Raw genomic sequence first — 26,269 nt, 5'->3', positions numbered from 1 at the left:
ATGGTTTTCCGCGAGATACGGCAGGAGGTGGGATGTGTACTTCCTGCCAACTGTGGCCTAAGGCGGAGGGGTTGTCTAACAGAGGAGAGCAGTGAGTGGGACACTTGGCCCATAGGGCAGGGTTGACCAGGGACCAGTGATCATTAGAATCATGCCAGACACAGGGACATTTCCTGAGAAGGGAAGGCGATGGTCAGGTTTGTGCTGGCTGCAGCAAGGTAATTGAGGACTGAGGCCGCCCCGGCGCCACAGGTCCTAACCAGCGTCGTCGGCCCTCCCTTTGGACCTGGCCCAGGCAGGTTACCAGAGTGACCAGATCATTGATCATCCAAACAGGGACATTTCTGAGAAGGGAAGGGCGATGGTCAGGTTGTGCTGGGCTGCAAGCATAATTAGGACTGAGCCGCCCCGCCCACTCCTAACCAGCCGTCCTCCCTTTGCCTCAGTTTCCACATTTGTGGAGTTATTGCGTTGTGCTCAAAGTGCCTTGTGTCAGAGCCCTCAGAGCCTGGCCTGACAACTCAGATATCTTAAGGTCTTTGGAGGGAGCATGTCTGAGGACTGTCCCTGCTCTGAATGCTTTCCATGACCCCCCCCCCCAACCCTCCAACTGTGCCAGGACGCAGTGGTGAGAATAATAGGCCATAGTAACTATTTACTGAGCACTTACTGTGTGCCAGGCTTGCCTTCTGGAAACTTCTTGGCAACCTTGGGAGGAATGACTTCATTTCATAGATAGAGAAAGGCCCCATTTCATAGACGGGAACTCTGGCTTGGAGAAACAAAGTCCCTTGCTACAAGGTTGCAAGCCAGTTTCAAACTTGAGGCTGGACTTTCTGGGGCACGTGACCCACGCTTGTTTCTTCGATGAAGATACTATGGGTCCGAGAAGCCTGGGTTCTTGCCTTAGATTGCACAGTGCTGGATTGGGGTAGAGGTTGGAACTGAACTCAAGGTAGCTCTCTTGAGTCTCAGGGCTAGCTGGCTCCTCTCCAAATGTCAGCTCTGGAAGTCAGGGAGGGTTTGAAGGCCTCCACCTCAGCCCCTGGCACCCAGACAGCCTCTCGAGGCCTGTGTCATGCCTATTAGCTCACGGTTATATTTGGGCCTGGGTGCAGTGGTGTTGGCAGGCAGGGAGGAGAGGTGGAGGCTGGGAGGGAGCCCCTCGGTGAGTAGGCCCCAATATTGTCAGCAGCGGATGGCAGAGCCACAGGGAGGGCGTGGAGAAGTAAAAATAAACCTCCAGGCTGCCTCCCAGCTAGCCAGAAAGCTCCTCTGTTTCTCCACTCTCTACCCAAGGCCAAAGTGACCAGCCCTGCCTTCTTGTGACTCAGGCCTGCCTGCGTGGGCCAGGCCACCCCTTACCTGGAAGAGGTCTGTGCAGACCAGGACACAGGACCTTTGTAACCCACCCGGAAGCGGAATCTTTGGAAATGAAGTCATAGCCATGTGCACAGGGCTGTAGGGAAGTGGTGGCCCTCGTGCTGCCCATGGGATTTGAACCCATAGCCAGAGGGTCCCCGGTAGGCCAATGCCCCCCCCCCACCAGCCTGTAGCCATGATCTCAGAGGTTCAGGTTCTGTCTCAGGAGTGTGCAGCTATCCTGCAAGAGGAACAGTGGTGTACAGGAAAGGGGCTCAGAACTGTGTGGGTCCTTGGCAGTTTGCCTTCGTTCCTGCTGGTGTCATGGACAAGCAAGCTGAGCCCGTCTGACATCACCTCAGACCCGAGGTGGACGGCCGCAACAACCCCAGGCTGTCCTGTCCTCTTTCTGGGAACTCTCTCTGATTGTAGACTCACTGTGAGCCTCTCTATGACTTTCCAGGGAGGCTTCCAACACCTACTTCACCAATGAGAAAACAGGTTTAGGGGGGTGTGGAGCCTCTTGGCCAAGTTCCTCCAGTGGCCAGAGGTGGAACTAGGTCTTGACCCCAGGCCTGGGAGCCTGGACAGTGTCCTGCCAGCCCGCCCTTCACTCACAGCTCTTCCATCTCCCCTCTGCAGGCCCAGTTCCCAGTGAAGAAACAGGGACCAAGGTCCGCTTCCCACTGTCCGATGATGTAGAGGAGGGATCCTGGACAGCCTCAGTGCTGGACCAGCAGGACAGTGTCCTCGCGCTGCAGCTCTGCACCCCAGCCAATGCTCCCATCGGCCAGTACCGCCTCAGCCTGGAGGCTTCTACTGGCTACCAAGGCTCCAGCTTCGTGCTGGGCCACTTCACCCTGCTCTTCAATGCCTGGTGCCCAGGTGAGCCATTTGCCATCTACGGGGGCTGGGGAGTGGCAGGAACCAACAGAGGAAGTGTGTGGAGCCATGGGCCAGCTCCACACAAAAATCCAGCCTCAAAATAAGGGTTCTTTTGGCATTTCAGTTTATAGACAGGAGAGGTGACTCATTCGGTACCAAAGGATTCAATCCGGGTCTGGAGCCTGTGAGTTCCTACAGCACTAGGAACCAGGTGTCTGAATCCATTTGGCTGCCATCACAGAATCCCGTAGACTGGTTGGTTATAAACATGGCTGACAATTCTGGGGATTGAGAGGCACAAGATCAAGACTGTGGGTCACATCCAATGAGGGCCTTCTTATTGTTACTCAATATGATGAAAAGCATCACGTGGTGAGAGAGGGAGAGAGGACTAAACTCTTCCATAGTCACCCCAACCTCGAGGTAAGTAACCCAGTCCTCTGTTAGAGACAAGAGTCCATCCATCAGGCCCTCCTCCTAACATCATCACCTTGGGATTAAATCACAATGTAAGAACCTTGGGGGCACAAGGTGGTGTGTGGTCCATGAGTCCCCATTAGGGGAGAGGTCCCCAGCTTATGGCCGGTGTTCACGAGGCCCTGGTTTAAACTCATTCAGGTTGGCATGAGGATGAGCGAGGCACAGCAGGGTTCGAGTCTGGCTGTAACTACCTCCTCTCACAGCTGCTGGGGGAGACGCCAGTGTCCTCGCTGCTCAGACAGGAAACTGATACTCAGAGAAATGAAGTGGCTCCTGGAAGCTCCTTCCGTCAGCTAGGGGACAGTGGCCAAGGAGGAAGTGAGAGAGGAGAGCTGGGAAAAGCCCAGGTCAGCCTGAGTATCAGGAGGAGGCCAGGCTGGGGTGCACCTCCCCAGCCTCAGTTTCCCCACCTCACTTGTTTCCTTCTTGCTCTGACACAGTGAGGCCGTCCAGCCTGGGAATTCAGTGGCCTTCCAGGCTAGCCCCCATGCCCGACCTCTCTGCTATTAGGCGACCCCTTTCTCTGGACCGTTACTTGTTTTCTTTTCTTCTCTATTTTGGGAAGTTTTATGACATACTTGATAGGGAGGCTTTTAAAATTCTTCTGTTGTGCCTACTTTGGCTTTTCTAATTCTAACAGAGGCCGGAACAGCCTTTTTATTTTCTATTTATTTATTTATTTATTATTTTGAGACAGGGTCTCATGCAATTCAGTTTAGCCTCCACCTCACCGTGTAGCTGAGGATGACCTTGAACTTGTGATCCTCCTGTTTCCACATCCAGTTAAAAATACCCCCCCCGCCCCCATTTTTGGGGGCTGGAGAGATGACTAAGTGGTTAAAAACACTGGCTACTTGTCCAAAGGATCGGGTTTGGATCCCAGCACCCACACAGCGGATAACAACCATCTGTAACTCCGGTTCCAGGAGATCTGATGCTCTCTTCTGACTTCCTTGGTGGTGCACACACATATATAGCATCAAAACACCCATACACCCCCCCCCCCACACACACACTCACATGCACACTCACACCCACCCACCCACACTAACACATGCACACTCACACATGCACACTCACACACACACACATTCAGCATGCACACATGTTCTCTCTCTCTCTCTCTCTCTCTCTCTCTCTCTCTCTCTCTCTCTCACACACACACACACACACACACACACACACATTAACTGGACACTACCCTGGGGACTCTGTTGCCTGCTGACTTAGGTTAATTTTAGCTCTGTCCATATGCACCTGGAGAGATTGCTATTTCCAAGATGGCCTCTATCAAACAGGCCTGGTGTTGCAGGCCTATAATTCTCATACTTGAAGGCTGAGGCAGGAGGATTGTGAGTTCAAGGCCAGACTGGGCAACTTGATGAGACCCTGTCTCAAAATGGAAAGAGAAGGCTGGGGACGTAGCTCAGTGGTTGAGTGCTGCTTAGCACGCTTGAAGACCAGGGTCCAATCGGCTAAAATCTGGTTTCTCCTGCAGTTGTCCTCAGATCTGTACTCAGTACTCTGAACACAGCTGCCCAGTCTTTCCAAGAGTCCAAATGCCTTGGACCTTGCCAACAGGAACTGCATCTGCCCAGTGCCCTGTTAATGGCCCTGAGGTCATCCCCAGCCTGTGGGGTGTCTCGCAGAGCACACAATGCAGTGATTTTTTTGGAGCAGAGGTCACTTTGCTGAGACAAACTACAGTTTGTTTGGGTGGAGGAAGAACCCTTGCCAGCCCACAGGGTTTTAGAGCTCAGTGTAGGGAGAGGGCAGCTCCTGGGGATGTCCCCCTTCCTCTGGCTCCACCTCGCCCTGCCCTGAGGGTTGGAGTGGGTCCCCGCCAAGCAGGACAATGAATGACTAAGGTGACCCACATAGCAGGGCTTGGGGGGAGGCAGGAAGTTGGGCTCGGGTGGGGACAGCTATGGGGGGAAGGATTTCGAGGATGGATGGGAAAGGGCTGGTTCTGCCTGGAAATGGGTGCCCCCGGCCTGTATCTAAGGCCACAGGATAATGTCAGCATGCGTATGGCTTCATGTCCTTTACCAGAAATCAGAGCCATGATCCTAATGTGCTAACCACACTCCATGTGGCAACCCTGAATTTTCCTTTCTCTTTTACTCTCCTCCTTCCCTCTGCCAGAGCTCAGTCATGTAAAGCTAATCCCCCTGCCCCAGCTCCGGAGCCAGAGAGCAGTGTGCCCAGGGTGCCCATCACACTCACCTTCCTCCCTGGGATACAGGGGTGCTGGGCACTCCGCAGGCCTCTCTGGGGGTCTACCCTTGCCTCAATGTAGCCCCTGGGGCCCTTTCTCCGGCAGGTCCAGCAGGGCCAGGAGTTTACCATTCTTTTAGACACCATGAAGATATTTTAATTTCTTTAAAGCGGGGTGGGGGTGCTGGGGTTGTACCTCAGCTGGTAAGGTATTAGCCTAACATACATGAAGCCCTAGGTTTAATACTTAACACCACAAAAACTAGGCAAGGTAACACACACTTGTGATCCCGGCACTCAGAGATAGAGACAGGAGGGTCAGAAATACACGGTCACCTTTAGCTACATAGGGAGTCTGAAGTCAGCCTGGGATCCATGAGACCCTGCCTTTAAAAATGGTTGTTGTTGTTGATTTTTGTTTGTTTGGTTTGGTTTTTTGAGACAAGGTTTCTCTGTGTAGCTTTGGTGCCTGTCCTGGATCTCACTCTGTAGACCAGGCTGGCCTCGAACTCACAGAGATCCACCTGGCTCTGCCTCCCAATTGCTGCGATTAAAGGTGTGTGCCACCACTGTCCAGCTTGTTGTTGTTGTTTTAAGTAAATTGTTTCATTGTGTGATATCAAGACATCAAGAATAATTGAATTTTCTTTGTGGTGGAGAGGAGGAATTCATAGAGAATAGACACCCAGGCTGGAGGCCCTGGGTTTCTCCTCCCAGCCTCAGTTTCCCTGTCTATGAAGCCAGCCTGGTCACTAAGTCTCAGGCTCATTGGCCCTGTTTCCTCCTTAATAGTCACAGGGAACCCTGTAACCCAAACCTTCCCTGGGCCAAGCTTTGACACGTGTACTCGGCTGATGCTGGCATCTTCCAGCCTCCTCAGGCATGTCTCAGGGAGCATCCCTGACCCCAAAGCTGGCCAAGCTCTGCCTCCCTGAGACGGTGGTGGCTCTCTCTTGATGTCTTTCTGGCTCTGGTACCTTCTCCCCAGGGAGTCCTGCACCTTCCTAGGCTGGCTTAGGATTTGGTTCCCAGCACCCCACATCTGCCACACTTTTCACTTTAGGTAACACCAGGAGGTGCTGAGATGGGTGCAGAGGCCCAGGTCACATTGAAAATGAGCATCAGAGCAGGGCAGTGGTGGCACACACCTTTAATCCCAGCACTCGGGAGGCAGAGGCAGGCGGATGTGAGTTCAAGGCCAGCCTGGTCTACAGAGCGACTTCCAGGACAGCCACAGCTACACAGAGAAACCCTGTCTGGAAAACAAACAACAACAACAAGAGCATCAGGACCAAGGACTTCCTAGTCCAGCCTCCCCATCATTTATTTGGATGTTAGCTCTCTCAACTGTGAAGCATTTCTAGGCCTCAGTTTTCCTCTCTGTCTTTAACATAGGGAGAGTAAATGGAATCATGTGTGTTCTGCTTTCATTGCGGCTCTGGGCATGCTGGGAAAGTGGATGTATGGCAGCCTCGTCTCCAAATGATTAGTTTTTCTAATTGAGAGAGGCTTAGACTAGGAAGTTAGCTCCTAGCTGCCCTGTTACAGGGTTCCTGACTTGCCAGCTCAAGCTGAGACCCCCTGTTTCTGTCCACAGCGGACGATGTGTACCTAGACTCAGAGGAGGAGCGACGGGAATATGTCCTTACCCAGCAGGGCTTCATCTACCAGGGCTCCGCCAAGTTCATCAAGAGTGTGCCTTGGAACTTTGGACAGGTAGGACAGTGGCTGTCCCTCACAGTGACCACAGGCCAGCCTGTGTCTGGGGAGCCTGAGATTTCAAGATGGGAGGGGATTGCAGAGTCACCCATTCAATCCTGTTGGAAATGCAGGGTGCCCATGTAGCTGCAGGCCCAGAGAGGTCTAAGGCTTGCCTAAGGTCACACAGCAGAGTCAGCACCCCTGGGCTCAGGATGAGGAAAGGATTAAGAGAGTCTCTGGAGCAGTGAAGCCAGCTGGGGTTCTCAGAAGAGGGGGCAGTGAAAGCCCCTTGACACAGGATGATACTCATCAGATATTCAGTGTGTGCTCAGCTGTGTCAGGAAGTGGGCGAGGACCTCGTTGGGACAATAATTCCTAATGAGAGTCTCTCAGAGATACTTAAAAGTGCAAGTGGCCAAGCCATACCCCTAGCTTTTGATAGGCAGATCTGGGTAGGGCTGGAGTGTATCTTCTCAAGGCATTCCCAGGGATGCTGACATTGCTGTCCAGAGGACATGTGTTTGTGTCAGTCACTGCTCAGTAACAAACAAGCCTACCGCACAAGTGGCTGAAAGTAATAACCATTATCAGGTCACGGCTCCTTACAAATCGAGACCAGTCACGGCAAGGCTGTGGAGGCCGGATTCAGACAACTGGCTACTATCTGTCCTGTTGTTTCCGGTTCCCAGCCAGGGCTGGTTCTGCAAACCCCAGGTCTCATTTCCTTCATTACCCAGCCTCCCAGAAAACCCCTTGATTCTGTCAAGAAAACTTAGAAAGCAGAACCGTGGCACCCGGCCGCTGGTGCACTGGGGGTCTCCAAGGGTGGAGCTCATCTTATAGCCTCTGGATCAGAGTCTGATGTTCAGACCCTCCTTGGGTGGAGGGAGGGAAGTCCTCCCATATGCCTCAGGGTCATGCTGACCACAGCTTCCTCCCGAGGGATCATAGCAACAAAGATCCCTACCCAGCACAGGCAGCCTGGCTGTGGGAGTAAGTAAGCCGCATCTCCATGACGCATAAACCTCACCCACAAATCAGTCTCGGCTCCCAGGGCTTTGCATTCTCTTCTGAGAAACAGGGTCACGTCCCTGCTCTTCAAGGTTCTTCTTTGCAGAAACTTAACAGGGAGGAAGCCTCATTGTCCATGGTAGTCTGGGAGGGCTTCTAGAAGTAGGAAGCATTTGAGCAGGGCTTTGAAGAGCACGTAAGAGTTTGCCACACAAGAGGCTAGCTCCACAGGGCGAACTCAGAGGTGGGAAGACATGTCCTGTCTGAGAAGGACGTTGTGGGTAAAGGAACCCACAAGAGGTGAGATGGGGAAAGTCCTGGTTGTCAGTCTCTCTGAGCATCAGGCTGATGGCAGCAGGAGCCACAGCAAGCCCCAGAGTGCTGTTCTGTGTCATGGAACAAGACTTGATCCAGAACAGCACAAGATGAAGGAGCGAAGGCAGGAAGGGGAATCCTTGAGGGCTGACCCCTCTTCAGACCTGTGTCCCCCAGATGTCACACTGTTCCCTCTTTGGTCTTCAACAGTTGGCATTCTGGGGATACCTAGAACCAGTTGGACTCCATCTACTAGCGAGATGGAGGGTGGCTTCCGCAGCTGTGGGGGTGTAGGATAGCTTCCTGGAGAGGCTGGCATTCCAGCTTCCTGTTCAATTGTTTGCTTGGACACAGTTTGAAGATGGGATCCTGGACACCTGCCTGATGCTCTTGGATGTGAACCCCAAGTTCCTGAAGGACCGTGCCCGGGACTGCTCACGCCGCAGCAGTCCTATCTATGTGGGCCGAGTGGTGAGCGGCATGGTGAGTGGCGGGGGGGGCCTCTGTGTTGGAGAAGATGAGGACTTGGGACAGAGAGAAGTCTCAGCAAAAGAAATTTAGAAAACTTTACACAAACAAGGTTCCCAATGCAATTCATTCAGCCATTCACCCAGCAAATATTGACCAACAGCCACTAATGTCCGGGGCACTAGGGTAGAGCTGGGTCTAAACTGTGTGTGGTCCCAAATCCCATAATACTCTGTTCTCCTGGCTGGGTGAGAGGAGACAGACACTAATGGAAACATGAGGAATGAGTGCACAGGCATACATCAAGATGCACGTGCTGGGGTACAGGGTGTGTGAGCGTCTGAGCACAGGGTCTCACCACAGGGAGGGGCTGAGGGGCTCCCTCGGCTGTGGTCCCCAGAGCTGACTGGGAGGAAAAGATACAGAGCCTGTGACGACGGCCTGTGGAGAGGCTGGAGTCGAGTGAGCAGGGGGAGTGGATGGGTTTGGAAAGAGCTGGGTAGACAGGGCCAGAGCGCCCAAGGCCTTATGGGTTGGATTCTATTCTGAAAACAGTGGATGTTTGAGAGTTATGCGGGGTCAGTGTGGGTGTTTGGGAAACACAACATGCCACTTGCGAGCGACTCTGGATTCACAGGGCGGGTTCAGGCTCTGAATCAAATTCCTGGCCGTGGCTTTGCTAGGCCTTCCTCTCTGTCTCCTGAGCCCTTGGCTGCACCCCCAGCTTCCCCTGTCACCCCGTCTGTTGCCCTGTGGCCACACTGCATCTGCAATCCTCCATCCTAGGGTGGCCGGACTCTGATCCCTTGCTGTGTGTCTGCTCCCTCCCGACCTACCCTCCACCTGGGCCCAGGCTTTGCCTCCCATGATGCTCTGTTGATTGCAGGTCAACTGCAACGATGACCAGGGTGTACTTCTGGGCCGATGGGACAACAAGTATGGGGATGGTGTCAGCCCCATGGCCTGGATTGGCAGCGTGGACATCCTGCGGCGCTGGAAGGAACATGGCTGCCAGCAAGTGAAGTACGGGCAGTGCTGGGTGTTTGCCGCTGTGGCCTGCACAGGTAAGCTGCGGCTGGGTAGCCTGGGACCAGTCTCAGATCTCCAGTAGCCTGTGGGGACTCAGGGAGACCTGATTTCAGTACTGTTTCTGCTGCTAAGATACCGTGTGGAGGGCTGAGTTACCGTCCATACCATGCAACGGCTGAGCCATCAAAGGCTAGTCTCACAACCAAAAATATAAGAAGACACCGTGTTGCCTGGAGAATATGGCATCTCGCCATCCCTTTCCTGCCTCTCCTCTTCCTATGGATTCCATACCCTGACCCTTTTCTCTAGGGCCTAAGACACCTCCCCTCCAAGGGCCCTCCTGAAGTCTCCTGGAGATCCCATACCCCAGCCTCCCACCTAGATGCCTTTGTCTCTGGCCGTGGCCACCTTCCAGGCTGGTACGTTAAGAGACATGGAAACCCTCAGTCAAGTCCACAGCTCAGAGACCCAGGGGGCAATGCTCAGCCTAGCTTTCCAGTCTCTAGATGGACTTGGGCCAGAGAATCAGTGTCCCCAAGCCTCAGTTTCCCCACTTGAGAAATAGAGGCAACAGTGATAAACTGATCACAGGGAGTCCCAAGGCCTGGGACAGTGCCACTCAGCATAGTCTCAAGCCAAGAATGGCTTGGGTTGGGGTCCCAGGCCATCAAGGGTCCCAGGTCATCTTGGTGGCTCCCTGGGTATTTTATCAGTGCCCGGGCCTCAGCAGCACCAACCACACTGACGTTTGTCTTGGAGGACATGTGACACACTGGCTGTCCCATAGTGCCTCCCGGTGCTGCTCTGGGCATGGGGCAGAAGAGACCGTCACACCCACGCCTTCTCTGAATCACCACATCCTAGCAAGCTGCTATTATAAGCTCCTCTTCCCCACTGGGAACTGGAAGCTCGGAGAGGAAGTGAGTTGCCCAAGGTCACACAGTTAGCTCTGGGCACAGTCTAGCCCTGAACCAGGTATGTGTGGCTCTGGGGAAGCCCCAAGTCCTTAGACTGTGGTGATGAGTTCCCTCGGGACACGTCCTGAGGACAGGAAGGATGCTGACTCCATGAGAGCAAACAGGTGACCCAGAGTCACACTGCATATGGAACAAGGCCTAGGGTTCACATCAGCTCCAGCTGAGACTTCAGGAATCAGGCAAGAGGTAGCAGGTCACTGCCGTTCCCTCCCCCTCCAAACACCTCTGTGTCTCCTGGCCAGAAGCCAGGGCCATCTGGGAAGCTCTTTCTCGGGCCAATGTAGGGCAAAGGGCACAGCCCACTCTCCCCCTCCCCCTTCAAAGATTCAAAGTCAATCAAAACGAAAAGTGAAACACAAGTCTCATGGCTGGTGCTCACTGTGAACTTCTGTCTGGCTTTATCTTTTAGACATTTATGTTCCCACTCCGGGAATCTTTCCCTTTTATAGTAAGGGCTGAGTGTGTCTCAGAGTTCCTCTGCCTGCCTAGTGGGCCAAGGCCCTCACAAAGAAAAAAAAAAAGAGTTGGGGCTGTAGCTCAGTTGGTAGAACGCTTACCTAACGTATCCGAGGCCCTGGTTCGAAACCCACCACCACATAAGTGGGTGTTAATAGCGAATGCCTGCAATCCCAGAACACAGGAGACGGAGGCAGGAGGATAAAGAATGGAAATTCAAAGTTCAAGAGTTCAAGGTCATCCTTGACTACATAGCTAGGCCAACCAAGGTTACAGGAGACCCTGTCTCAAAAAAAAAAAAAAAAAAAAAAAAATTACAATGGGGCGGGGCATTCATGATTCTTGCCCTCCCCTTTGTTTAGAGCCTGCAGAGATGAGCTTAGCCTACCCAGAGCACTTAGCTCCTTGCTCCACCCCCTGCTGTTCCTGGCCAGTTCTGACCTCCCTCATCATCTGCCCTTTGCTCCCAGGGCTTCCAGGCTAGAGGGGTACTAGAGGTCGGTGTGGCTGGGGTGAAGTGTGCAAGGAGATGGTCAGGAGTCAGGGCCACAGCAGGGATCTGGCTTTGATGTCCATGCTGTGGGGAGCCACTGAAGATTTTACTTGTGTTTTAGAGCGATGAGAGAGGAACATAGTGGGCATGGGGTGACCAGCCAGGTGGGCATCATGGCCGGGCAAGAATACCTGGTGGATAATCTCACGGCCTGGTCAGTGGGCCCATCGTCCCCTGGGGTGCGGATGGGCCTATGGAGGCCTGGGCTGGGCGGGGCAGCTTTGCCCAGGGCCTGAGCAGCACTGTGGACCCTTCTTCATCTCCCCACCTCCCAACCTCCAGTGCTGCGGTGCCTTGGCATCCCTACCCGAGTGGTGACCAACTACAACTCAGCCCACGACCAGAACAGCAACCTGCTCATCGAGTACTTCCGTAACGAGTTCGGGGAGCTGGAGAGCGGCAAGAGCGAGATGATCTGGTGAGGGGCCTGCGGGGGAGGCCGGGAGGGGAACCCCGCAAAGCCTCCTGGGATAGGCCGCAGCTGAACTGGACTTCAGTTGCTGAGCAGGAATGGGCAAGGGGACTGGGCTGGAGAAAGCTGGGTGGAGGCCGAGAGGCAGGAAGCCCACCACAGGCAGCCCTGGAAGGGTCGGCGGCAGGAAGGACTGGAGGGGGTGGGGGTTGGGAATGTGAGTTGGGATCCTGGCTGGCCTCCAGGACTACTCTCAGCTTCAGAGTGGGAGAGGACTGAGCCATCCCCATAGACCAGGGCTGGAGCAGGGAGCTGGGGCTGGGGTCCTCAGGGGGTGGAGAGGGGCCTGGACCAGGCAGGGACGAAGGGTAGGAAAGGAAGGAGAGGTTAGCCAGTGAGACCTGGAGGTGCTGAAAGGGCTCCAGAGATTGTGGACGATCAGAGGACAAGGGGTCCCCACTAAGGAGCTTGCTATTGAGACAGATCCAGGGGAGCCCAGAGAGGTGGGTTCAGGGCTTCTGGTCTCCCATAGGCCATGGTGAGGAGGAGCTGTAGGAAGTGAGAGGAATGCTGTCTTCTGCCTCTGTCCCCAACTAGGAATTTCCACTGCTGGGTGGAGTCCTGGATGACCAGACCGGACCTAGAACCAGGCTACGAGGGGTGGCAGGCCATTGACCCCACACCGCAGGAGAAGAGCGAAGGTGAGGAGAGGCAGCGTTCCCTAGGGAGCTGGGATGGGGGAGCAGCAGTGTGATGGGGCTGAGAGACCAACCCGAGGCAGCAATGGCGTGGCAGTACTTCATCTGGGTTCGCAGTGTGCTTCTCTACCATCTAGAAAGGAGGAGCACTCCTTGTCCAGAGGGAAAGTGGAAGCAAGCACAAAGGAAAGGAAACATCTTCACCCTCTCCCGAAATAGCATCGTCAATTGCTTCCAGCAATTCCAGATGTGATATCTGTACATGTGAGAAAGACAGACAGACAGCACCAAGGCAAGGTCTGACAAAGCACATGGACATCCCCTCAGAATATTTTTAAATACACAGAATCCAAGGGATACAAAGAACCTCAAAGTTCTAGGAAAACCCCTTTATGGCATAGTAACATGGAGCAAGTTCCAGTGCCGGGGCCGGTGTGTGACGGCTCCTGCTATCTGGGACAGCTGCAAGGGATTGAGGAATGTCTCTGGTTCTTTTTGGTGGCCGTTGTAAGTGCCCCTGTGCTTTGTCACTTGATTTTGTCATTAGAGGATAAGCTGCCAACGCTCAGTAAGTTAAAGATGTCATTTTTCTGCTTCTAAAGTCACTGGACCCTTAGGTTCTGCTGGAAGCTGGGCAGGGGCCATGGAGCTTTGCCAGTGTTTGTAGCCTTGTCCGTATCCCAGGGTGACATTCCTGTGATTTCAGTTTTCATTTGCTGCGACAATGTCCCATCTCAGGACATGCCAGGACATCCCCACCCGTCTCCAGCCCCTAACACTGTAGGTGTGGACAGTGTCGGGCAATTTTACCTTCGTAAACCCAGATCTCACGTTCAGCATCACTGAGGCCAAGCTGTCACAGGTGTTGATTTCCACTCACGTGCTCAGGTGGCGGAAGCAAGGCCTGGCCTCCTGATGTTCTTAAGATGCCCTGGGGTACATTTCTGTTTGACTTATCAAAGACTGTGGAGCCTTTCACAGAGAACTTGACCTCTAAGGTGCATGGACCACCATTAGGCGGGTGCAGATAAAACTCCAGAGCAAAATGCAGCTTGGAGAAGTGGCTGACTTGCCCAAAGTCACACAGCTAACAGATGTGGAATGCCAGCATCTAGTTCTGGAGTCTGTATCCTGAATCCTTATCCCACGTGCCTTCTGGGAATGGCTTCCCTGGGCAAAGAGTTGTCTGTTCCCTAGAGCTTCTGCTCCACACAGGACAATCATAGAGAGGTCTGGTGTCACCCTCTGTGTAGCTCTGCCCACCCCTCCCTCTTATCCAAACAGGGACATACTGCTGTGGTCCAGTCTCAGTGCGGGCCATCAAGGAGGGTGACCTGAGCACCAAGTACGATGCCCCCTTTGTGTTCGCCGAGGTCAACGCTGACGTGGTGGACTGGATCCGGCAGGAAGATGGGTCTCTGCACAAATCCATAAACCACTCCTTGATCGTGGGGCAGAAGATCAGCACTAAGAGCGTGGGCCGTGACGAGCGGGAGGACATCACCCACACCTACAAGTACCCAGAAGGTAGATGCCCACATCCGCAGGGCCTTTAACCTAGTCTTGCAGATCAGCAGCTGGCTTTACCAGCCTGTCAGCCTTGTGTGTACATGTGTGTTACATTTGGCAACCTATGTATGTCAGTGACCCATGTGTCATAGTCTGTCTTAAGAAACTCCTCAAGAACAGGTGCAGACATTCCAAGTATAGTCGTAAAGGGTGAATTGTCTAGAAAAATCATTCAACAAAAAGATTTCGTCTGAGCTGGACATAGAGGTACATGCCTGTAATCTCAGCAGCTTGGGAAGCTAAGACAGGAGAATAATGAGGTCAAGACCAACACAGTGAGGTCCTTTATCTTTTTTTATAAATGATTTTTTATTTTTATTTCATATGCATTGCTGCTTTGCCTACATGTCTGTCTGCATGGGGGTCCCAGCTCCCCTGGAACAGAAGTTACAGACAGTTATGAGCTGGCCGTGTGGGTGCTGGGAATTGAACCCAGGTCCTCTTGAAGAGCAGTGAGTGCTCTTAACCACTGAGCCATCTCTCCAATCCTGAGGTCCTTTATCTTAAAAAAAAAAAAAAAAAAAGAATTTGGTTTGGAGAAAGAAAGAGAGATAGAATGTGGTGTATGTGTGCATCCATGTGGACATATGTATATGCACATGTACATACGTGTATACATTTGGAGGCCAGAGATGATGTTAGTCTCCTCCTCTATTGCTCTCCATTTTTTAAAAATATGTATTTTATTTTTTATTCATGTGAATTTTTGTGTGTGTCCCCAGGGAGTCCAGAAAAGAGTGCTGAAGCCCTCTCCTGCTGGAGTTATAGACAGTTGTAGGTTGACTGATGTGGGTGCTGGGAACTGAACTAAGGCCTCCTGGCAGAACAGGAAGTGCTCTTAACCTCTGAGCATCTCTCCAGCCTCACCTTATTATTTGAGTCAGTCTCTCACTGAACCCAGAGCTCACCAGTTGGCTAAACTGGCTGGCTAGTGAACGATGGGGAGCCTCCTATCTCTAGCTCCCCGGCACTGGGGTTACTGACATATGCTACCATGCCTGGCTCTTACATGGTGCTAGGGATCTGAAGTGGGTCCGCAGCAGGCACGGACTGACCCATGCCCCCATCCTTGTCCCCCTGGTTTGTAAGCCTTACCTTTTCATTGACTTGACTCTCAATAAAACCGGAGAGCACAGCTGTTGAGTAGGAGAGACATAGATCTCAGAAGGAAAACTGATCATGTCCTTGTTGTGTGTTATGTTGTTAATGGGGTGTGTCAGGGCAGGGTCTTTAGCTATACACAGACCCCTTCCCCACAATTCTGTGCTAGGAGGAGGAAGTTGTATCTTACAGTTCACAACTGAACTCCTATACTACCCTCAGGATCCAGCCTTAACAACCCCTCCCCTAGCCGGGCGGTGGTGGCGCACGCCTTTAATCCCAGCACTCGGGAGGCAGAGCCAGGCGGATCTCTGTGAGTTCGAGGCCAGCCTGGGCTACCAAGTGAGTCCCAGGAAAGGCGCAAAGCTACACAGAGAAACCCTGTCTCGAAAAACCAAAAAAAAAAAAAAAAAAAAAAAAAACAACCCCTCCCCTGAGAAAGCTTTTCCTACCTCTCCTTCCTCAGTTATTTTCCATTTTTAAAAGATTTATTTATGTGTATGGTCGTCTGCATATATGTACGTATACCATATGCATGTCTGGTGCCCATGGAGGCCAGGTCGGATTCCACGAAACTGGAGTTACCAACGGTTCGAGGCACCGTGTGGGTGCTGGCACTTGGCAGGTTCTGGGAACCAAACCATGGTTCTTTGTAGGAGTAGCAGGTACTCTTAGTCGCTGAGCCATCCTGTCAGCCCCACATCTGCTTTTCTGTCAGCGCATCAGCCCTGAGCTTTTTGAAAGCCAGAGAAAGCATGTTTTCTTGTCTTCTCCTTTCCAGTTAGAGCATGTCCAGATAGCACTAATCCTCAGGCAGCCTTGGACTCAGTGGGGGCCAGGCCAAAGCAAGGATTGCGATATTTCAGTCACCTCTGTAAGTGTCATGGAGGCTGGCATGCGAGACTTGGGAAACCTCTGTCAGACTGAGTGGAATGGTGGATGCGCCCAGTCAGCCTTGCCAAGCCTTTTCCTTACTGATTCTCCATCGGTGAGAGAAAGATGCTGCCCTCTGGGTGGGATTGAACCTGCTACTATCTGGTTTCCAGGAATGCTCCTCATGGCCTCTCTGGACTACAAGCTCTCCTGGCATGGACACACTGTAACACTGGTCTGTGTCTAGTCAAAGACCCTGCCCTGACACACCCCATTAATAACATAACACACCACACGGACATGATCAGTTTTCCTCCTGAGTCTGTGGCTCTTCTACTCAGCACCTGTGCTCTCCAGTTTTACTGAGAGTCAAGTCAATGAAAAAGCGAGGCTTGCAAGCCAGGGGGACAAGGATGGGACTGCTCGGAGTCACCAGGACTCTGGAAGGCCAGCTTGCCCCATCCCAACCCTCTCGCACGGATCCTTGCCGCAGGTAAGATCAGAGTCCTCTTCCCTATTGTACAGGGTCGCCCGAGGAGAGGGAAGCCTTCACCAGGGCCAACCACCTGAACAAACTGGCCGAGAAGGAGGAGACGGGGGTGGCCATGCGGATCCGCGTGGGCGAGAGCATGAGCATGGGCAGCGACTTTGACGTGTTCGCCCACATCGGCAACGACACCTCCGCGAGCCGCGACTGTCGTCTCCTGCTCTGCGCCCGCACTGTCAGCTACAACGGTGTGCTGGGGCCCGAGTGTGGCGCTGAGAACCTCAGCCTGACCCTGGATCCCTTCTCTGGTAAGGCTGTGCCTGCCCAGAGCATCCAGTACCTCACACGTGCATCTCACCTCCCAGACCCCTGCCTGGCATCACCAGGGCTAAGCCCCATGCTAAGCTCTTTCTTGGTACCATGGTGTTTAAGTGTGTGTGTGTGTGTGTGTGTGTGTGTGTGTGTGTGTGTGTGTGTGGCCAGAAGGCACCATAAGTATCATCCCTCAGGTACCATCCACCTTTTTTTTTTGTATGACAGGCTCTCTCACTGGCCAGCTAGTCCCAGAGATCTGCTTGTCCCTTCCTCCATTGCGATTACAAGCCTGTCTTTTTTTTTTTTTTTTTTTTTTTTTTCCACTTGTGTTCATTCCAGGTTTGGAACTCAGGTTCTCATGCTCACAAAGCAAGCACTTTATTGACTGAGTGGTCTCCCCAGCCTCCCACCATGCTTAATTCTTATAGCTCAAAGAGAAGTGGGAGCCGGCATGATGGAACACACCTGTAATCCCAGTTCTTTGGAGGCTGAGGCAGGGAGATTGAGAGTCTGAGGCTAGCCTGGGCTACATAGTGAGACCTTGCCTCAAAAAAAAAGTATGTGTATGGGGGGTGGTGTAGATTCCTACATTGTACCCATTTTCTAGATGAGGAGACAGAGGCACAGAGCAGTCAAGTCAGGGGTTTGAGCCTGTCTTGTTCCATGGCATCTTCCCACGACCCTGCTGGCCTTCCCAGATCCTGTGCTCCTCTGTCACAGCTAAGTCCCTTCCTGGTGTTCTCCTAAAATTGTTCTGAGGTCACACAGTAAGCTAGCACAGTGCCAGGACACAGTCCAGCTCCACAGCCCAGCCATCACGGGCCAGTGTGGATTTCATGTACCGTTGTACTGTCAGCACTAGGTAAAGGAGAGCCACGTGACCTGCCTAGAGAAGGGGCGGCCCAAGCTGTTGCTCCCCTGCTCCCACTCCTGCATGCAGACAGAGTACTCCAGGCCCTTCACCCCGCACTGTCCTAGCCCAGCTCTCCTGGGCAGACAGGCCTGTGTTTGGGGCCAGCTCTTGCCTCTTCTCTCCCGGGCCTGGAAAATCCCCTTAGCCCCAGGCTGGGGTCCCAGTACTGAACTGTTGAAAGATGCATTCTGAAGCCAGCTGGACTCACGTGGCATTTGCCTCTCCCGCCTTCACGGTGCACAATGCACAGACTGGCAAGGTGACCATGCCCATCACGTGAGGCAGCAGCACACTCACCTGATGGACAACTTTGGGGACTCAGAGCTGATGTGGAGTCACCGTGGCCAGGACCCGGTGCCATGCTTCCACTTCAGTGTGAGACCCAGGTCACTACTGTGGTGACACGAGGCAGTATCTGCTCTGCTCAGGGTCTCTCTGCCACCTTGATGGCATGGGAAGAACACCCGTGACACCACTAGGTCTGGATCCCAGGAGTGAGGGGCACCTTGTCACCATGGCTACGTGCGGTAGCCCGGGTACCCGTATTCTAATTGACACCACCTGCTGCTGTTGCCCTGGACATTTCTCTTTCCCATGCAGGCCACAGGCCCCCATTTGGACAAAGGCCAGTCCATCTTGTAAGGCCCTCCAGCCAATACCACTCACTTGAGCCTTTTATGAGCTACCCTGAGGGAGGCAGTGACGAACCTGGGCCAAGCCCTAAATTCCAGGTGCCTTACTCCCAACTGTGGAGTCACGTCTGGCCCACAGACAGCATCAGATCGCCTGCATCGTGCTGCTGCAGGAGCTCCAGCCAGGCCCGCCGTTCAGCTGAGGGTGTCCTGCCTGCCAGGAATCCATGCGGGACAGCACAGGGGACAGGGAGATCAGGGCAGGGGCTCGGTGTGCTAGGCTCTGGCTGGAAGGCACAGCTAGTCCAACACGGCCTGTTGGGGCCTCCAAATCCTCTTTAGCAGCGTTGCTGACACTTACTGCTCTTTGATGATACGATCTGGGGACTTCCATGTGCTAATGGACAGGAAGCCAGGCCCAGGACAGCTGAATGGAGTCCAGTTGTCCGCGCCTGGCTGCAGCCCAGCAGCTCTCCCCTTCCTCCCCCCTGCCCTCTCTCTCCTCCCTCAGCCACCAGTAGGTCAGGAAAGCAGTCAGGGGTCAGTGACCATCCCCACGGGACCTTCTAGAACAGGGCATAATGTCCGAGGGAGGACTGAGGCTGACCACATTCAGTTTCTCCTCCCAGCCAGCATTTGGCCCAAGGACAAGGTCTGGTTACTGATCTGTGAACATCGGCTCTCCAGGACCTGCCCTGGCCTGGCTGGCCTTCTGGCAAAGCCAACAGTTACGGCCACATCCTCTTAGTGTCCAGTGTTTCCTCTTTCTGTTTTGCCCCCAGGGTGGGGCTGTTCATTCCAGGTTTTTGTCCTCATGGGCCCAGGGCTTTGCTCCCCATCATGTCTTCAGGCTGGAGTTAGGTCCCTTTGGGGATAATGCAGCAGGGGAAGGCCACCCGCTGGCTGCCTAGCGGTCTAAAGCCTGTGCCACCTGCTGCTCGAGCCAACAATGAGCAGGCCACTGCCCCTCAGCCTTGTCGGTCCTCCAGCTGACCTGAACAGCAGTCCCTGTGGGAGCTGAGCCGTGCTAGTTTGCCTTTGGCTCCTCAGCCTTGCTAGTCGTCCCCTCATTATCCATTAGCCCTGGCCCCTGTGACATGAATGTCCTGCCAGAGTGCAGCAAGCAAGACTTTGTTGGTTTGTATTTATAATTATTGTGCTGTTAGTTTGCTCTAAATAATGATGAAAATCTTCTCTTAGCAAAAGATGGTGGTGGTGATGATGGTGGTGGTGGTGGGTGGTGGTGGTGATGATGATGGTGGTGATATGGCTGATGGTGGTGATGATGATGGTGGTGATGTGGCTGATGGTGGTGATGATGATGGTGATGATGATGGTGGTGATGATGATGGTGATGATGATGGTGGTGATGATGGTGGTGATGATGATGGTGGTGATGTGGCTGATGGTGGTGGTGGTGGTGTTGACGATGGTGATGATGGTGATGGTGGTTGTGATGATAATGGTGGTGGTGATGATGATGGTAATAACGATGATGATAAGGTTAAAAATATAAAGCAGGTTATAGAAAAATACCATGCAAATTATGAAGCCCATACTGGTGTGAGACAATCATTCCAGTCAGGATATGTAAATGCTGGTGTAGCAAGGGGAGGGGGCGCCTCTGCTGTCAGAGTGCTAGCTCCTCCCTGCAGGACCATGATGGTTGGCTGGGTGCCAGGAAGCCCAGAGTCATCCCTGGGCTCCTTTCTTCAGACGTTCCTGCATCCTACTGACCCCTGCTGTCCTCAGGCCTCCATTAAATGAGATCAAGCCCACCCAGCCCCTCAGCTGTGTGCCACTGCTCTGCAATCATCTCGGTCAGAGCTCTACCCTGCATATGCTGACTGACCCGGGAACGGAGGGAACGGACAGGGTGGTCGTCTCCCTGGGCTCACACAGCCAGTTGGGGAGCGCTCCCTGGCAGAGGCATGTCTTCATCTGTAAAATGGGTCAGGGCCGTGGGCCCAGTGGGCAGGGAGTTCACCCTCAGAGGACAGGTGATGCTAGGGATCTGATTCAGATGCCTGGGTGGCATGTTCAGCCGGGGGGCGGTGTATGACAATGCATTTTACTTGCCCAAGCCTTGGTTTCCTTGCCTGTAAGCACAGCCACGCTTGGGTTGTCAAGACGGTGAAATGGGAGGCACTGGGAGAGGCGTGGTGCCTGGTGGTCAGCGGCTGCCCTCTTCCCCGCAGCAGCCAGCTGCCTCCCTGCCCCATCCAGGAAACCCTTCCGAGCCTCCTAAGCACCCATACTGCCCACATAGTATGAATAGGTCCTAGAAGGTGGAGACTTGCGGGGTCATCAGCCTGAAGGAACAGAGGCAAACTGGGAACGCAGCTCAGTGAGAGAGTGCTTGCTTGGGGTGTGGGAGGCTCTGGCTTCCATCCAGGGGTGGTGGTGCGTGTCTGTCACCTCCGCAGTTGGTTGGACCCAGCCCTCACAACTCACACGTCACTCCGCCCTCCTTCTCCCTCATCACAGAGAATAGCATCCCCCTTCGCATCCTCTACGAGAAGTACAGTGAGTGCCTGACGGAGTCAAACCTCATCAAGGTGCGGGGGCTCCTCGTCGAGCCAGCTTCCAACAGCTACCTGCTGGCTGAGAGAGACCTCTACCTGGAGAATCCTGAAATCAAGATCCGGGTAAGGAGCAGATGAGGCTCCAGGAAAGCCCAGGGCTGGGGAGAAGGCAGCCTGTGCCCACGCATACATCTCTCTACTGCAGCCTGGAGACTTTCTGTGCCTCAGGATCCCCGTGGAAGGAGAGTGTCATAGAGCTAAGAGACTGCAGGACTCAAGCCTCTGGGAAGGGCTCCTAGAGCCTGGGGGTCGGGAGATTGTCGGGATCTAGGACCCGGGTATCCTTAAAAGACCAGTGCACTCACCTTGGTGATACTGCGGGGGGCCAGGGAAGGGTGGCAAGCAGGGTGGCCCAGGCTTGTGCCTGGGTGGCTCTGAAGATGCCAATTCACCTCTGAGCCCCAGTTCACTCCTCTGTGGGACTAGGTCAATGCTGGCACTTGGGGATGCTAAGAATTGACGTATGGCCACAGGAAGCAGCTAGGGCGTGCCCTTCACGTTTGGAGACTTGGTGAAAGCCGACTGTGCCGTCACGGCCATCTCCCCCCAGCCCTCTTCTGAGGTGACGCAGATGCTCTAGAGTCCCTTGTAGTCACGGGCCTGGGTCAGCTAAGTGCTGCACACCTTAGCTCACCTGTCCTGAAGAACTGGCAGCTTTCATAGGGCTCAGAGAGGGTCCCAATCTCTCCAATCTCACACAGCAGAGAAAGGCAGGGTCAGTAAGCTCCAGTCCTGACCTGTCAGCTTCAGACCCCAGGACGAAGGAGACCCTTCATACACCCCCAGGGTCATGGGGAGCCTCAGTAAAGCTCCGTGAAAGAGACCTGGGCCATAGCCATCACCTGCATTTTGCAAACAGGAAACAGGCACCAAGATTTGTTCTGGGCATGTCAGAACTGGGAGCAGCTTCATTTAGCAAACATTGGGACAAATTCTGTAGGCATCCAGCCTGGCTCCTTGCCCTAGCCTTCATCTGCTCCCCTTCCAGGTCCTGGGGGAGCCCAAGCAGAACCGCAAGCTGGTGGCTGAGGTGTCCCTGAGAAACCCGCTCTCTGAACCCCTGTACGACTGCATGTTCACTGTGGAGGGGGCTGGCCTGACCAAGGAGCAGAAGTCTGTGGAAGTGTAAGTGCTGGGAACCCAGGTCTCAGGGAGGAGAAGGCTGGAGCCAGGAGACAAGGCCCTTGAACCTAACCCAGCCTGTAGTCCACTCCACTCACTCCTGCTCACCTGCATCCCCCCCCAAACCCCAAGCCAGGGTGCTGACAGGCACCCCCCTTTCAACTCTCACAGTATGCTAACTGCAGCCATTCCCACACCAGCACACACCTGACCAGAGTGAGACCCCTCAGTCACCGTGTGCTGCCTCCACGGAGTTCTCATGTAACTCGGGTGCATGGGTGTGCCCTCGTCCATTTCTATCTACACACACACACGTGTAGGAACACATGCTGTTTTTCTTTTCCAGTGCCATGTAACTCACACAATCGAAACAAATCAAGTGCATGCACAAGCCACACGATGCCTTGTCTCTCCTGTAGCCACTGAGCATGTCCATGTTACCCCTACCCCACCACCTACTGCCAGCACACATGGGCACATCTACGCACCACATATGACTGCCCATCCACAAGCCATGTTCTTGCTCATACCTATACATACTTGGGCACACACGAACATGTACCCTTCCTGTCTCATACATTCCCAGATTTGTGTACACACTCAAATGCACACACACACACACACACACACACACACACACACACACACACACAAGCACACGCACACGCACACACAGACACACACACACACACACCACTCTAGGAGGCCCAGCTCTGCAGAGACCACCAGTAGGACCCACCATTAATACCAGCATTAGTCTTCTTTCGCTGAAGCCCTGGCCTAAGTCTTTGCGTGTTGTAGCTAGAGTTTTCCTGCCTTGCCCACAGTCAGGACAAATCTTTGTCACCCGCCAGTCCCACAGCCACTCAGACCCAACCAAGTAAACACAGAGACTTATATTGCTTACAAACTGTATGGCTGTGGCAGGCTTCTTGCTAACTGTGCTTATAGCTTAAATTAGTCCATTTCCATAAATCTGTACCTTGCCACGTGGCTGGTGGCTTGCCGGCGTCTTCACATGCTGCTGGTCATGGCGGCGGCTGCAGTGTCTCTCTGCCTCAGCCTTCTGCTTCCCAGAATTCTCCTCTCTCCTTGTCCCACCTACTTCCTGCCTGGCCACTGGCCAACCAGTGTTTTATTTATTGACCAATCAGAGCAATTTGACATATAGACTGTCCCACAGCACTTCCCCTTTCTTTTTTTTTTAAAGGAAGGTTTTAACTTTTACACATCTCCAAAGTCAGCTTGGTATATTTGGGAATTTGGGCGTAGCTTCTCTTACTACTTCCTGCTGGAGGGGGGCGCTGTATCTTATGGGGACGCAAAGAAAATTTTAGGATCATGGAGTAGTCCGTGACTTGAAATGATTCTGGATGTTGGATCATCTGGGCCATGGTGTCATCGGAGACCTTTCAGGTGGTCTTGGCTGGTCAAACCTGATGTATCTTAATCTGGAACAAATCCATAGCCTCTGGCTTTCTGTAGAAACAAAAGCAGAGCCTCCTTTCCAAAGCAACATATGCTTACATCCACATTTTGAAGTCAAGGTACCTTTAAAATATACATTTTGGCATAACTCAACAGCTTTTGTAATCAAATGTTTTTCTTCAGTTACAAATATCAAAGAGAACATAATCCAGATTCTCTGTGTGGTAGCCATCTTTATGTGGCTTATTTTTTATATTACCTTGAGCCTATTGCTTTAAACTGCAGCCTTTTAAGCCTGAAACGGCAGTGTGGCTGCTGGCTCCACCCACTTCAGCTTCCCAACATGGCGGTGGTATGTTTTCCGCCAGCTCTGGGAGCCATCGTGGGTCTATGCTTTTATCCAAGCAGCGTGTAGCCCAGAAACCTCTTTTTTTGTTTTGTACTAGCAAAGGCTAAATCCACCACGCAGCTTAATGTGCCACTTGCAGAGGCCTCATTCCTGCCATACTGCAGACCGAGCTCTCACGCTAGGAACCCGCCAGTAACTCAAACAGGCAGCTGCTGCTCATTTGAGAGAGACAATTAGGAAGCTGTTTTTCCGCTCCGTTTTAGAATCTTTTCTCAGGTTTTAGGTGGAAATTCTTGCCAACACGTTGGGCGCCATTTGTAGCTAGAGTTTTCCTGCCTTGCCCACAGTCAGGACAAATCTTTGTCACCCGCCAGTCCCACAGCCACTCAGACCCAACCAAGTAAACACATAGACTTATATTGCTTACAAACTGTATGGCTGTGGCAGGCTTCTTGCTAACTGTGCTTATAGCTTAAATTAGTCCATTTCCATAAATCTGTACCTTGCCACGTGGCTGGTGGCTTGCTGGCGTCTTCACATGCTGCTGGTCATGGCGGCGGCTGCAGTGTCTCTCTGCCTCAGCCTTCTGCTTCCCAGAATTCTCCTCTCTCCTTGTCCCACCTACTTCCTGCCTGGCCACTGGCCAACCAGTGTTTTATTTATTGACCAATCAGAGCAATTTGACATATAGACTGTCCCACAGCAGCGTGTCTTCACTGATGCCCCATGGCAGCCAGGCCTGACTCCTCACCCTCTTTCTTTCTTCAGCTCAGACCCCGTGCCAGCAGGGGAAGTGATCAAAGCACGGGTCGACCTGTTCCCGACTGAAGTTGGCCTCCACAAGCTGGTGGTTAACTTCCAGTGTGACAAGCTGAAGTCTGTGAAGGGTTACCGGAACGTCATCATTGGCCCAGCCTAAGGGGCCCCTTCACCCAGCTCCCCGTCACCCAGCTGCCAACCCTCAACTCAACCTGGTCTTTATCCCGAGATAATGAGCAACTTCACCCCTTCAGGCTGACAGGGCTCCCTGGGGGGCTCTTTGGAAGGAACTGTACTCCTGTTCCTCTGGTCCAGTTCCCCATCTGTCTGTCCCCTTAGCTGTGAGGAGTGTTCTGTGCCAACACAGTGGGAACCCTGGCCTTGGCAGACCAGGGGAGGAAGAGAGCCATTGCCAGCACCCTGTATTGTTTGAACTGTCTCTAGAACCTCAGAGCAAGCACAGAGGGATGGTAAACCCACTGGCTCAATGAAGGAACCCAGCTGCCCTGGCCATCGGTCTCCCACCCACCTCCCCGCTGAAAGGGAATTACTATGTGCTAGGCACCTCAAGTTCTCACAGGGCCACCAGCCTGTTTAGTGTCCATGGGAAACTGCAGGGTGGAAACTGAGGCTGCCCATGCTGTGCCGTGCCAGTAGGCTGCCATCATTTGCAGGGCCAGTGGGTGAGCCTGGAAACAGGACCTGTGCCATCTGGCTTGGGCTCTAGTGCTCCATCTGTGACATCAGCCCTGACCTGAGAGAGCCAGCGAAGCCATATGGGACCAATCTGGAAGGACACCGTTGGGGTGAGGGGGTAAAGAAAGGACAGGGAGACTAGGGAGCGGGCAGTCAGAGCCTAGGTCTGAGCTCCAAGGAGGAGCTCACTTTGCCCTCCTCTTCTGGGCTTGATGTTCCTTCACCAGAGCAATGATTGACAAGTCCACCTCCAGAGCCTCTCGGCCCTATGCTTCTGAAGCCTGCCACCCAGGCCCACGGCACTCTGGAAAGGAGACAGCAACACCAGGCCATCCTGCTTCTCACCTATGCCCGGGTCCCTCAGATGCAGTTCCAGGACTACCCATAAGCTGCCTGCACAGTGCTTAGACCAGACTTCACAGGAGGAACCCTAACTGCCCACGCTGGTCACTTCCCACCAGGGCCACGCCCCCACCAGCCCTTCTTCCTCGGCAAGCACCCCCAGGCACATCACTTGTCTACAAAAAAAAAAAAAAAAAAAAAGCGTGGGAGCCTATGGGTCACTGTCCCCAACTACCTCTCCATGGCTGGGCCCTCAAGCTGGAAGACTTCAGAAGTGGAGGGGTTCTCTGGGTGATGTGGCCAGAGGCTCTGAGACCCCCTGAAATCCCAGAGAAGAGCTTGGGAAGAATCACAACGATGCCTTTAACACGTTTCGCTTTACACAGAATTGCACCATGAGCCGTGTATCTGCCCCATTCCCACACAGCTCCGCTTCCGGTTGCTTTGTGCAAGCTTCGGGTTCCAAGCAGGCAGTGGGCATGCTTTTGAAACACATGTGAGCACTGAAATAAAGGTCTATTTTTCACATTCAAA

At 53.4% G+C, this 26,269-nt stretch overlaps 1 protein-coding gene across 1 annotated transcript; it reads left to right on the top strand.

The window, feature by feature from the left end:
* On the top strand, window positions 1–26,269 carry Tgm2 (transglutaminase 2). Its single transcript, XM_028889222.2, has 12 exons — window positions 1–27; window positions 1,923–2,247; window positions 6,542–6,660; window positions 8,326–8,454; window positions 9,326–9,503; window positions 11,737–11,872; window positions 12,464–12,567; window positions 13,849–14,091; window positions 16,633–16,902; window positions 20,942–21,102; window positions 22,028–22,164; window positions 24,707–26,269. Exons 1-12 carry the CDS (start codon window positions 1–3, stop codon window positions 24,855–24,857), a joined length of 1,980 nt encoding a protein of 659 aa, XP_028745055.1. The 3' UTR covers window positions 24,858–26,269.

Source organism: Peromyscus leucopus, chromosome 4, assembly GCF_004664715.2.
Source record: "Peromyscus leucopus breed LL Stock chromosome 4, UCI_PerLeu_2.1, whole genome shotgun sequence".
Lineage (NCBI taxonomy): Eukaryota > Metazoa > Chordata > Mammalia > Rodentia > Cricetidae > Peromyscus > Peromyscus leucopus.
The sequence above is the reverse complement of the archived record's forward strand: the minus strand, read 5'-3'. Positions and strand labels throughout refer to the sequence as shown.

What these genes read in the sequence shown, in the direction of transcription:
- Tgm2 (XM_028889222.2), top strand. Translation starts at nt 1, where the DNA reads ATGGTTTTCCGCGAGATACGGCAGGAG. An exon ending in GGCAAGAGCGAGATGATCTG is followed by an intron (nt 11,873 to 12,463) that starts GTGAGGGGCCTG and finishes GTCCCCAACTAG; the next exon opens with GAATTTCCACTGCTGGGTGG. An exon ending in GAGCAGAAGTCTGTGGAAGT is followed by an intron (nt 22,165 to 24,706) that starts GTAAGTGCTGGG and finishes TTCTTTCTTCAG; the next exon opens with CTCAGACCCCGTGCCAGCAG.